At 42.4% G+C, this 13,739-nt stretch overlaps 1 protein-coding gene across 1 annotated transcript; it reads left to right on the top strand.

Moving 5' to 3' along the window:
* Positions 1–997: 997 nt before the first annotated feature.
* Positions 998–10,519, top strand: LOC115143528 (ATP-dependent RNA helicase DDX19A-like). Its single transcript, XM_029684030.2, has 12 exons — positions 998–1,248; positions 1,832–1,871; positions 2,072–2,215; positions 2,784–2,919; positions 3,161–3,253; positions 3,632–3,734; positions 5,428–5,542; positions 6,148–6,325; positions 6,429–6,666; positions 6,978–7,140; positions 7,477–7,668; positions 7,929–10,519. Exons 1-12 carry the CDS (start codon positions 1,192–1,194, stop codon positions 7,988–7,990), a joined length of 1,521 nt encoding a protein of 506 aa, XP_029539890.1. The 5' UTR covers positions 998–1,191; the 3' UTR covers positions 7,991–10,519.
* Positions 10,520–13,739: the final 3,220 nt, after the last annotated feature.

The following is a 13,739-nucleotide window of genomic DNA, read 5'->3' on the forward strand; positions in this document are numbered from 1 at the left end:
CCTTTTAAGCCAAATGTATCTCCAAACTAAACGACCCAGACCCCCCTGCCTCTCTTCCTCTCCTCTTCCTATAACTCAACATACACTGATGATCACCAACAACACTGACCAATATAGTCTTCTAATCTCTTACTGTCTCCCTCTCCTCTCGCTTTCTCCCTCTCTCTGTCTCTCTCCTCTCTCTCTCTGTCTCTCACTCTCTCTGTCTCTCTCCCCTCTTTTTCTCCCCCTCTCTGTCTCTCTCTCTCTCTCTCTCCTCTCTCTTTCTCCCTCTCTCTCTCTCACCTCTTTCTTTCTCCCTCTCCTCTCTCTGTCTCTCTCTCACTCCCTCTGTCTCTCGTTCTCCCTCTCCCTGTCTCTCTTTCTCCCTCTCCCTGTCTCTCTTTCTCCCTCTCCCTGTCTCTCTCTCTCCATCCATCCATCCATCCATCCCAGCGGAACTAGACCAAGCAAAGGTGTGAAATCAATTAGGCATGTAATGAAGCAGCAGCAGTAGCATCAGTGAAGACAGGCTTCAGAGAGGTGACCTCTGGGTCTCTGTAGGTTTAATGGACGCTGAATCTGATCAATAGATAGACAGTCTGTCCATCCCTTGGAAATATCGGGTTGTATTACCTCGGTATAGGTATGGATTCATACTGGTGTAGTCTTTACTGCAAGTAGTCACAAACTGTTCCCTAAAATGTCTTAAATGCAACCCCTATTTCAGTTATGAAGACAGAATGTGTAAGGCACCATCTAGAGGCTGCGTAAAGTACTAAATACATATTGTGATAAACTGATATTTTACCGCAAATCAACTATTTTATCCATCTGCAACACTCAGGGAGAACATGTGCGAACCCTAGCGGAACAACAATCATTTCATCCATGCAGGCTATTTTTTTGATTAAATGCACAATACAGAATTAGCTAATCCAATACGGTAACGTTATATTTGAATGCACTTTTGTTGTGCCATTCGGGAGGAACCGTTTTGCTCTTGTCTCAATTTCTACACCCGGACCTTTTTACGGACGCACTGGTGAACTCCGTAGCCTATTTCTTCACGCCATTGTAATATTAGTTTATTTTCAGACTTTGGAAACACTTTGTTAGGGTTCCTAGCTCAGTTATCAGGTTGGTGTTGAAGCTACTTGGAACCAGGTGGTGTGATAAGAGAACGAGACTGACCTAATAACTGCGGACATCATGTCAACCGACTCCTGGGCCCAGGCTGTGGACGAGCAAGAAGCCGCGGCGGAATCGGTAACGTTAAGCGCCAGCCGAACTGCTCTTTGGCGAAGTGTTTTGTCGGGTCATTGGGCCTATGCTTCGGCTGGTTAACGTTAACTATCGATTCTGTTCAAAAATAGCAAATGACATGAATTAACTAGTTAAATAGTTGACCGATATTGCAATCAATCCACAGTACATGCATGACCCCTCGACCGTATTATCGTTCACATCATAATGACTACTGTAACTAGCTAGTTTGGCTAACGTCAGATAGCTAATTAACTAGTCAAGTTATCAAACGTTAGTTAACGTTACTTTGCTAACTTGGCTAGCCAGATCAGCTAACTATTAATAGTTTTCATTGCATTGTTTTCATTGCATTGTATGCACGTTCTCTGTTACATACAATTATATCTCGTTAGCTTTAACCCGATTTAATGTATTTCTTGTCACGACTTTGGACGTGGGAAAGAAATGGCATCTGTCCAGGGAGGAAGATCCTAACATGTTCACCCACTCCAATTTGTGCAGCACATGCCTTACCCAGAAATGACCCGTTTAAAAACATTCCTGGACATCCTAAAACCATATTATGCTTGTTTATATTTCCTAGATCGGTAGCCTACAAATCAAAGACAAGCCCGAGGAAAATGGTAAGAGAAGTTATTCCATGTTGCCTATTTTATAAACCGGCTATGTGGTTTAACATAACACATGATCTGAAGGATTACAACTTACATTTGTGAATCAGTTCTTGTTAACTAGTTTGGGTGAAAACAAAATGTTTAATTGAAAAAAGTGTCAACTTGTTCTGAGATACCACAGGCTAACAAATACCATATGGTACCCTCAGGTACTGCCAACGCTGCATTGGCGACGACAGCGACGACAACAACAACAACAACAACAACGACAAACACAGCAGCCGCCAGCGCTACAACGCTTGCAAAGACCGGAGGAGGAGAGGGAGACAAAACAGGGGAGGAGGATGATAAAGGTGTTTACTATCAGGCAAACAACACAACATGGGATGACCACAGTGGTGGAGACTGTCTGTCTTGAGTAAAAGTAAAGATATCTTAATAGTAAATGACTCAAGTGAAAGTCACCCAGTAAAATACTACTTGAGTAAAAGTCAAAGTATTTGGTTTTGAAATATACTTAAGTATCAAAAGTAAATCGAATTGATCTAATATACTTAAGCATTACATAGAGCCATGACTACATAGAACTCTATTCCACATCAATTAACTGACGCAAGCAGTAAAATTAGATTTTTTAAAAACACTATGGAACAGCGGGACTGTGAAGCAACACAAACATTGGCACAGATGCATGCATACACACACACACGATAACATACGCACTATACATACACATGGATTTAGTACTATATGTGGTAGTGGTGGAGTAGGGGCCTGAGGGTGCACACTGTGTTGTGAAATCTGTGAATGTATTGTAATGTTTTAAAATGGTATAAACTGCCTTAATTTTGACACCAGGAAGAATAGCTGCTGCTTTGGCGAATGGGGATCCATAATAAATACAAATGTGACTGTTTTCAGATGACAAGGCGGCACAGTCGTTATTGAATAAGTTGATACGCAGTAATCTAGTGAACACAACCAATCAAGTAGAAGTTCTACAGAGGGATCCCAACTCTCCACTTTACTCTGTCAAATCCTTCGAGGAACTACGGCTGTAAGTTCTATGTCCTGTCTATAAATTCTAAGAGCTGTCTATGAGCTGTCTATGAAGTGTTAAGAGTGCCCAAGGTGGTATGAATGTTGTTGAACTAAAATGACAAGTTTTGAACAGAATCTGTTTAGCTGTTGGCACATGTAATGTGCTCTGGGCCCCTGGCTTTGTGTCCATACTTTCTTTTGTTTTGAATTTAAAAAATGTCCCCTTAATACGCCTGTTTCCCTCCCTGTCCCCACAGTAAACCTCAGCTGCTCCAGGGAGTGTACGCCATGGGCTTCAACCGACCCTCCAAAATCCAAGAGAACGCATTACCCATGATGCTCGCTGAACCGTGAGTTTACAGAGAGCTTCAGTCAATCGCTCAGTTCAGACACTTCCAGATGCCTGATACCTCTTCGTCAGTCACACACCTCTCAGCTTTTTGTATCAAGTTAATATTAATTCCCTGAATCCCAAACTGGTTGACAGACTAGAGATGATTAGTTTTGTTTGGACAGAAGGCTTATAGACATAAGATATGCTGTGTAGAGTCTACCTCTCTGTAATACCCAACATCCTCTCTGTCTGGTCTTGCTCTTCTCCATTTAAACTGATATCAAACTGTTCCATTGATCTGATTGGCCATTAAACAGTTTTACCAGATCATCAAGCTTCATCTTTCTTGTCTCCTTCTCTCTGTTGATCTGACCTGTGCTCTCGTGTCTACCAGCCCACAGAACCTGATAGCCCAGTCTCAGTCAGGGACAGGGAAGACTGCTGCCTTTGTCCTGGCCATGCTCAGTCATGTTGATCCCAACAACAAGTTCCCACAGGTGAGTTGAGCCCTGACCCTTGACCTCTCAGGGTCAATTTCATTAGGGTACACTCTCTGCTTGCTTGTTTTTTTTGTACCGGGTCCAGGTAGGACCTTTACATGTTTTGTGCCTAATGGCATGTTTAGGTAATCAGCAGGTGAGATGGTATGTAACACCTTCCTCTCTCCTCTCCCAGGCTCTGTCTCTCCTACCTATGAGCTATATAACACCTCTCTCTCTCTCCTCTCCCAGGCTCTGTCTCTCCTACCTATGAGCTATATAACACCTCTCTCTCTCCTCTCACAGGCTCTGTCTCTCCTACCTATGAGCTATATAACACCTTCCTCTCCCAGGCTCTGTCTCTCCTACCTATAAGCTATATAACACCTCTCTCTCTCTCTCCTCTCCCAGGCTCTGTCTCTCCTACCTATGAGCTATATAACACCTCTCTCTCTCTCCTCTCCCAGGCTCTGTCTCTCCTACCTATGAGCTATATAACACCTCTCTCTCTCTCCTCTCCCAGGCTCTGTCTCTCCTACCTATGAGCTATATAACACCTCTCTCTCTCTCCTCTCCCAGGCTCTGTCTCCTACCTATGAGCTATATAACACCTCTCTGTCCTCTCCCAGGCTCTGTCTCTCCTACCTATGAGCTATATAACACCTCTCTCTCTCCTCTCCCAGGCTCTCTCTCCTACCTATGAGCTATATAACACCTCTCTCTCTCTCCTCTCCCAGGCTCTCTCTCCTACCTATGAGCTATATAACACCTCTCTCTCTCCTCTCCCAGGCTCTGTCTCTCCTACCTATGAGCTATATAACACCTCTCTCTCTCTCTCCTCTCCCAGGCTCTGTCTCTCCTACCTATGAGCTATATAACACCTCTCTCTCTCTCTCTCTCCTCTCCCAGGCTCTGTCTCTCCTACCTATGAGCTATATAACACCTCTCTCCTCTCCCAGGCTCTGTCTCTCCTACCTATGAGCTATATAACACCTCTCTCTCTCCTCTCCCAGGCTCTGTCTCTCCTACCTATGAGCTATATAACACCTCTCTCTCTTCTCCCAGGCTCTGTCTCTCCTACCTATGAGCTATATAACACCTCTCTCCTCTCCCAGGCTCTGTCTCTCCTACCTATGAGCTATATAACACCTCTCTCCTCTCCCATGCTCTCTGTGTGTCTCCTACCTATGAGCTATATAACACCTCTCTCTCCTCTCCCAGGCTCTCTGTGTCTCTCCTACCTATGAGCTATATAACACCTCTCTCTCTCTTTCCTCTCCCAGGCTCTGTCTCTCCTACCTATGAGCTATATAACACCTTCCTCTCTCCTCTCCCAGGCTCTGTCTCTCCTACCTATGAGCTATATAACACCTCTCTCTCCTCTCCCAGGCTCTGTCTCTCCTACCTATGAGCTATATAACACCTCTCTCTCTCTCCTCTCCCAGGCTCTGTCTCTCCTACCTATGAGCTATATAACACCTCTCTCTCTCTCCTCTCCCAGGCTCTGTCTCTCCTACCTATGAGCTATATAACACCTCTCTCTCCTCTCCCAGGCTCTGTCTCTCCTACCTATGAGCTATATAACACCTCTCGCTCTCCTCTCCCAGGCTCTCTCTCCTACCTATGAGCTATATAACACCTCTCTCTCCTCTCCCAGGCTCTGTCTCTCCTACCTATGAGCTATATAACACCTCTCTCTTTCCTCTCCCAGGCTCTCTGTGTGTCTCCTACCTATGAGCTGGCCCTGCAGACAGGAAAGGTAATTGAGCAGATGGGGAAGCACTACTCAGAGGTCAAACTAGTTTACGCCATCAGAGGAAACAAACGTAAGTCTACTACGGAGTCCCTTTTAAAGTCTCAACTGATTTGACTGTATTTCAAACCAGAGTGTGAAACACTGGTATGACTGTTTTATCACAATGAGCTGACCAGGTTAATCATCCACCACAGTTGTTGTAACTGTGGTGAACAGGACAATGTGAAAAGGGGAATGTTCTCTCTTCTTCTCTCCCCAGTGCAGAGAGGTACCCAGCTCCAGGAGCAGGTTGTGATAGGGACTCCAGGCACCATGCTGAATGTTCTCTCTTCTTCTCTCCCCAGTGCAGAGAGGTACCCAGCTCCAGGAGCAGGTTGTGATAGGGATGCCAGGCACCATGCTGAATGTTCTCTCTTCTTCTCTCCCCAGTGCAGAGAGGTACCCAGCTCCAGGAGCAGGTTGTGATAGGGACTCCAGGCACCATGCTGAATGTTCTCTCTTCTTCTCTCCCCAGTGCAGAGAGGTACCCAGCTCCAGGAGCAGGTTGTGATAGGGACGCCAGGCACCATGCTGAATGTTCTCTCTTCTTCTCTCCCCAGTTACCCAGCTCCAGGAGCAGGTTGTGATAGGGACTCCAGGCACCATGCTGAATGTTCTCTCTTCTTCTCTCCCCAGTGCAGAGAGGTACCCAGCTCCAGGAGCAGGTTGTGATAGGGACTCCAGGCACCATGCTGGACTGGTGTCTGAAGTTCAAGTTCATCGACCCCAAGAAGATCAAAGTGTTTGTCCTGGACGAAGCTGACGTCATGATCGCTACACAGGGTCATCAGGACCAGAGTATACGCATTCAGAGGTACACACATTGACCCCTTAGTCTTCTCTCTCTGTGTTTCGGGAAGTTGGCTAGCGGTTATAAAAACCCACCCACCACAATGACCCCCTTTTCTCCCTCTCAGGATGCTACCCAAACAGTGCCAGATGCTGCTATTCTCTGCCACGTTTGAGGAGACTGTGTGGAACTTTGCCCAGCGCATCGTCCCAGACCCCAACATCATCAAGCTGAAACGGGAGGAGGAGACGCTGGACACCATCAAGCAGTACTACGTCCTCTGTAACAGCAAAGAGGAGAAGTTCATGGCCCTCTGCAACATCTACGGAGCCATTACCATCGCTCAGGCCATGATCTTCTGTCATGTGAGTTACTCCCCTTAATAAGTTGTTTGGTAAAGGGGATTTGTAGATCGGTGAGTGCACACTGTGTTACTTAGCCACAGATCAGTGTTGAGGAAATGTTTCATTCCCAACTGTCAAGAGTTAACTCTGATAATGTTAATGGATGTAAACAGCCAGATGAGAAGTTCTTACCATGTTGCCTGATACCTATTTAATCATCTCAGATCTACACTAGGAGCTACGGGAGATGTTTCCAATGGCTTGGGGGTGGATTGAGGATGTGGTGTTTCTCTCCGTGTACTTTATCCTTCTTGTCTCTCTTTCCCGCTCAGACCAGGAAAACGGCGGGGTGGTTGGCAGGTGAGCTGTCCCGGGAGGGCCACCAGGTGGCGCTGCTCAGTGGGGAGATGCAGGTGGAGCAGAGAGCTGCTGTCATCGACCGCTTCCGAGACGGAAAGGAGAAGGTCCTGGTCACCACCAACGTCTGTGCCAGAGGTAACTCAACCAATCAAACTATTGGTCTTTTATTTAAAGGCCCAGTGTGTAGTGTTTCCACATGGTTTCGATCGTGTTTGTTAATGGTATACCTATTGATCCTTGAGGAGTTTCAAGTTAAGGAGAGGGTCCTTTTTACCTCGTGATGCAAAAGTAACTGTTCAACTCTTCTTCACATGCACGTGGACTGATGACATTTATATTAATGCACTTGTCTTCATTGAATCATTTTTAGTGTTCTTCACCTGGGTAATTATTGGATATGTTGTATACTCATTTTATGTTTGGTCTGTCCATCCACCTCTTCTAATCTGACCATTTTAACTCTCCCTCCAGGTATTGACGTGGAGCAGGTTTCCGTGGTGATAAACTTTGACCTGCCGGTGGACAGAGACGGTAACCCGGACAACGAGACTTACCTGCATCGGATTGGCCGCACGGGTCGTTTTGGGAAGCGGGGATTGGCCATCAACATGGTGGACAGCAGGTTCAGCATGAACGTCCTAAACAAGATCCAGGATCACTTCAGTAAGTCAGGATATCTGAATAAATCAGTTATTTATTGACCTTCCAAATAAAATGTGCTACCTGCCAAATGATTTTCAAACTTTGAGGTTCGTTTTCCCGGACAAGGATCAAGCCTAGTATGGACTAGAAAAGCACTTTCCTTGGAGATTCTTCTTTGGGCTTGCTTTTTGGTCCAGGACTAGGCTAAATCATGTCCGAAAAACCGTCCCCAGCAGTGTGACAGTCTTAACGATGACCTCATCCTCACTAATCATCCACAGATAAGAAGATCGAGAAGCTGGACACTGATGATCTGGATGAGATAGAGAAAATCGCCGGCTGAAAAGAGTTCAGAACCACATGACTTCTCTAGTCCCCCTCCCTCTTCCTGCTTCTCCCAGACCCCCCCCCCCCCCACACCCCTCCTCTCGGACTGTTATTATAGTGTCTTTCATTTTAAAAATGTAGTGTTGGAGAGAAGAGCAAAGCCGCAAACACAGCTATAATGTTTACACGTGGTTAAATGACTCTCAAATATGTTTTTATACGTCTCTGAAACATTCCCGTCTCACTCTTTGTACTTCTTAATGAATAAAGTTTATACTTAATGAATAAAGCTTATAATATTAGCTAACATTTTTCATTTGTATATGTGCATTGTAATGCTGTCATGGTGGTAGGCTTAGAGTGCAATGGCTTATGGGGAAACTTTTTAAATTATGCCAAATCAAATGTTACTACTGCCAGGATCTTCCTTGTTTATGCAGTTATTTTGGTGGAATGGAAACGAGCCCTCTCATTTTATATAAAGATATTTTTGTTTAACCCAGTCCCTGAATGAAATCTCAAGGAGAGAATACAGCATAATTAGGAAAATAAACTTTTAAGATTTTAGTTATCATTTGTGAATGTTTTGCAATGAATACAATAATTCTGACGAGTAGTACAAAGAGTGAAATAGATTTGTTTTGAGCAGTCTTTGTTTTTAAAAATCATAGTTACTTTGAGATGGTGATGGTTAGAGGTCAGGGGTTCATGCGAACTTGTATCAACCTTTCTGCGTGCCACTATAGTAGTGCAGTGTTCAAGTCACATGACATCCGATTTGTTCGTTTTCAGGATTTTCCCTCAAAGGGGATATGGAGAGAACGTAACTTTTGCTACATGTTTTGACCAATAAAGTACAGGTAAATTAAACTATATAAATGTGTAATTTAGACATTCAACCATGCATCATCTCAACCTCCAAATGTTGTTTTTTTATTGATTAGAAAACGACACAGACCTCAATACATTGTTTCTTAAATCCTCTCACAGTGGAACTGGTGTCATTGTTAGGTATGTTATCGGTCATATCTGATTGGCCATGTACCTGGAGACTCACCTGTCAAGATGTTCGCTATTGGTCTGATGTTTATTAACCCACACAGATGTCCCCATCTGGAGGGAGAAGTTTCACTTTCTGCTCACACCATTGTGTTTTAATTGAAAACTCCACCCAAAAAATGTGTATTTTGCTAGTTGTTTTATTAGTCCATTGATAATGTAGTCCCAAAATATGTCAGCAATGAAGGTTTCAAGATGTACTTAAATAATACAGCCAGTATGAACCATTTGTCATCATACCGGCTCTATTTATGTATTTGGATATTTATACATCTTGACTTGATTGCTGACATGCTAAATGTTTTAGGACTACATCACTAATGAATCAAATACCAAAATGGAGGCTGCTTTAATAGACATTTAGTAAAATGTCATTAACTCATTACGATTGTGAGGGGCTGCAAAAAAAATACAGAAAAAACAACCTGGAGATTGAATTACCCAGCAATGCCTTGCTCAAGTGCATTTTCTGTCAAAAATATTGATATTTATTTTCAACGATATTATTGGCTCAATATTCTGAGTTATGACTTGAAATGTCATATTTGACATATGACCACCTCACCCCGAGTGTAGAATGTGTGATTTGAAGCAAAATGCTTATGTGACTAAACATGCCTATAAGACTCACTGTGGGACAGTTTCAGCCTTAAACCTGTACTTAAAAGCATTTTCAATTGAGATTCTCCATTGAGTTTGTTTTCTAGTCCAGCATTAGGCTTGATTTGTGTCTGAGAAACCACCCGTGTGTGTTTATTAAGTACTGAGATGCATGGACAACCAGATACAAATTAAAACTTATATTTACAGTACTTGGTACATTAGGCCAAAGAAATTTGAATGAAAAGTGTGGCTGAATGATTGATTTCTAGTCACCTAAAAGCATTCCTTACCAACTGAAATGTTTACACACCTACAGCTTCTCTGCATTATAGTGAATTAACATTTAACAGGTGACTTTTCAAAACGACCTGTATTTGGAGAACTTTTAGAGGTGTCCTTGATATAATGACACAACAGTTTGATTTGAATGAGGCTGGAGTTCTGTTTGAGTCTATCCCTCTACAGAACCTCACTTTCTACTGTTCAGAACCTCACTTTCTACTGTTCTGTTAACTGTTCAGAACAGTTGAATTAACTGTTCAGTTCTGTTAGCTAACTGTTTGTGGGACTTCTCTTAGCAAGTCACAGTGACTATCTGAGTGTATGTTATTGAATGGGGAAAATGCAGCCAATTTTTTGAGAATCACTGATGTTACATTGAATAACATGTTATTGTTCTCTTGGTCAGGGAAATGTGTATATATGCAGTTAGATTTGGACATTTGGATGTATACTTATGAGTGTTCTGAGTGCACTTTGTTGAGTTGGCCCACTATTTACCAGTCTGTACACAACACTCCTACCAAAATGTTGTTTTGGTCTAAAAAAAAAACAAGTTACCAATTTCCCCAATTATTAATAAAAAGTTAAATCAAGATTTAAAGTTAGGGTTGAATGTTAGTATGTCTTCATCTACACTTTGGTGTGTGTGTCGTGGGGGTGTGTGTGGATGAATGAAGAGACTTTCCAGAAACATTTCTGGCATCAAAATGTGTCAAGGCGTTGTTAGCTTTTCTTTCCCCTTCTGGTCATACAGAGAGATGATATGTATCCTACTGTAGTGGGCCCAGATCAGACTAGTGTCTGACGGTTGTAGATAGACACAACAAGCTAGAAGTACAGCTGATGTGGGTGTTATCTGAGACGCAGCAGAGAGAACAAGACGGGCAGCCTCACAGCTTAACTTCCTTCTTGGACCCCAACCACAGTTGAGTGATTATGTACAGTACCAGTCAAAAGTTTGGACACACATTCAAGGGTTTTTCTTTATTTGGACTATTTTCATCATTGTAGAATAATAGTGGAAATATCAAAACTATGAAATAATACATGGCGTAACCAAAAAGTGTTAAACAAATCAAAATATATTTTATGTTTGAGATTCTTAAAAGGATCCACCCATTGCTTTGACAGCTTTGCACACTCTTGGCATTCTCTCAACCAGCTTCACCTGGAATGCTTTTCCACCACTTTTGAAAGAGTTCCCACATATGCTGAGCACTTGTTGGCTGCTTTTCCGTCACTCTCCGGTCCGACTCATCTCAATTGGATTGAGGTTGGTTGATTGTGGAGGCCAGGTCATCTGATGCAGCACCATCACTCTCCTTGGTCAAATAGCCCTTACACAGCTTGGATATGTGTTGGGTCACACAAATGATTGTCCCACTAAGCCCAAACCAGATTGGATGGCGTATCGCTGCAGAATGCTGTGGTAGCCATGCTGGTTAAGTTTACCTTGAGTACTAAATAAATCACTGACAGTGTCACCAGCAAAGCACCCCCACGTCATAACACCTCCTCCATGCTTCACGGTGGGAAATATACACATGCGGAGATCATCTGTTCACCCACACTGCTTCTCACAAAGACACAGCGGTTGAACAAAAAATGACAAATTTGGACTCATCAGACCAAAGGACAGATTTCTACAGATCTAATGTCCTTTGCTCGTTTCTTGGCCCAAGAAAGCCTCTTGTTCTTATTGGTGTCCTTTAATATGTGTTTTATATTTTATAAATTTGCAAACATTTCTAAAAACCTGTTTCTGTTTTGTCATCGGGTATTGTGTATAGATTGATGAGGGAAAAAATGATTTAATCCATTTTAGAATAAGGCTGTAAAGTAACAAAATGTGGAAAATTGAAGGGGTCTGAATACTTTCCTAAAGCCCTGTATAACACACTGTATGCATTCCTTTGCTCTATCACTCAAGTGTGGTTGGGGTCCTATGTAGTGGTGGAGAAAGTCCTCAAATGTCATACTTGAGTAAAAGTTAAGATACCTTAATAGAAAATGACTCGAGTGACATTCGTTTACTCCAATTAGGGAAGGAGTGGTTAGGGGAAAAAAAATAAAGAAAAATGACTAAAAGTGAAAGAGAAAGTCACCCAATAAAAATCTACTTGAGAAAAAGTAGAAACGTATCTGGTTTTAAATGTACTTAAGTACATTGGTAGAAAAAAATACAAAATTGTCATACTTGAGTAAAAGTAAATACTATACATCAAATTCCTTGTATTAAGCAAACCAGACAGTTCCCACATATACTGAGCACTTGTTGGCTGCTTTTCCTTCACTCGGCGGTCCGACTCATCCCAAACCATCTCAATTTGGTTGAGGTCAGGTGATTGTGGAGGCCAGGTCATCTTGATGCAGCACTCCATCACTCTCCTTCTTGGTCAAATAGCCCTTACACAGCCTGGAGGTGTGTTGGGTCATTGTCCTATTGAAAAACAAATGATAGTCCCACTAATCACAAACCAGATGGGATGGCGTATTGCTGCAGAATGCTGTGGTTGCCATGCTAGTTAAGTGTTCTAATCTCCAATTTGGACTCCAGACCAAAGGACAGACTTCCACCTGTCTACTGTCCATTGCTCGTATTTCTTGGCCCAAGCAAGTCTCTTCTTATTATTGGTGTCTTTTAGTAGTGGTTTCTTTGCAGCAATTTGACCATGAAGGCATGATTCATGCAGTCATGCAGTCTCCACTGATGTTGAGATGTGTCTGTTACTTGAACTCTGTGAAGCATTTATTTGGGCTGCAATTTCTGAGGCTGGTAACTCTAATGAACTTATCCTCTGCAGCAGAGGCAACTCTGGGTCTTCCATTCCTGTGGCGGTCCTCATAAGAGCTAGTTTCATCATAGCGCTTCATGGTTTTTGCGACTGCACTTGAAGAAACTTTCAAAGTTCTTGAAATTTTACGTATTGACTGACCTTCATGTCTTAAAGTAATGATGGTCTGCCGTTTCTCTTTGCTTATTTGAGCTGTTCTTGCCATAATATGGACTTGGTCTTTTACCAAATAGGGCTATGTTCTGTATACCACCCCTACCTTGTCACAACACAACTGATTAGCTCAAATGCATTGAGAAGGAAAGAAATACCACAAATTAAATTTTAAGGCGGCACACCTAATAATTTAAATGCTTTCCAGGTGACTACCTCATGAAGCTGGTTGAGAGAATGCCAAGAGTGTGCATAGTTGTCATCAAGGCAAAGGGTCGCTATTTAAAGAATCTCAAATATAACATATATTTGGATTTGTTTAACACTTTTTTTGGTTACTACATGATTCCATATGTGTCATTCATAGTTCTGATGTCATCAATATTATTCTACAATGTAGAAAATAGTAAAAATGAAAGAAAAAACTCTTTAATGAGTAGGTGTTCTAAAACTTTTGACCGGTAGAGTGTGTGTGTGTGTACGTATATATATATATATATCCCATCCCATTCCTCCTTGATCACTCAACTGTGGTTGGGGTACCATATATATACGATGTATATATATATATATATCCGATTCCTCCTTCCTTTGCAAACTATTGGAGCGAAGGCACTGTGCACAATCTACAGCCAAACAATAACTTCTCTGAAAGAGGTTTAAAACTTTTATAAAGTATTTATGAGATTGTACAAAACTAGTTATATCCATTTAGGGGACCGTTTAGGCTTGAGAGCATCCCCAGAGTCAAATGCGCTGCATATATTATACTTGATGAAGCATCATACTTGTTCAGCACATCAACATTCAATCGTACTGTGTTAAATGCAAATGAAATGAAAGTCAAAAAGATACTACAGGGTACATGCTGTG

This window comes from Oncorhynchus nerka, linkage group LG15 (assembly GCF_034236695.1).
Source record: "Oncorhynchus nerka isolate Pitt River linkage group LG15, Oner_Uvic_2.0, whole genome shotgun sequence".
Taxonomy (NCBI): domain Eukaryota; kingdom Metazoa; phylum Chordata; class Actinopteri; order Salmoniformes; family Salmonidae; genus Oncorhynchus; species Oncorhynchus nerka.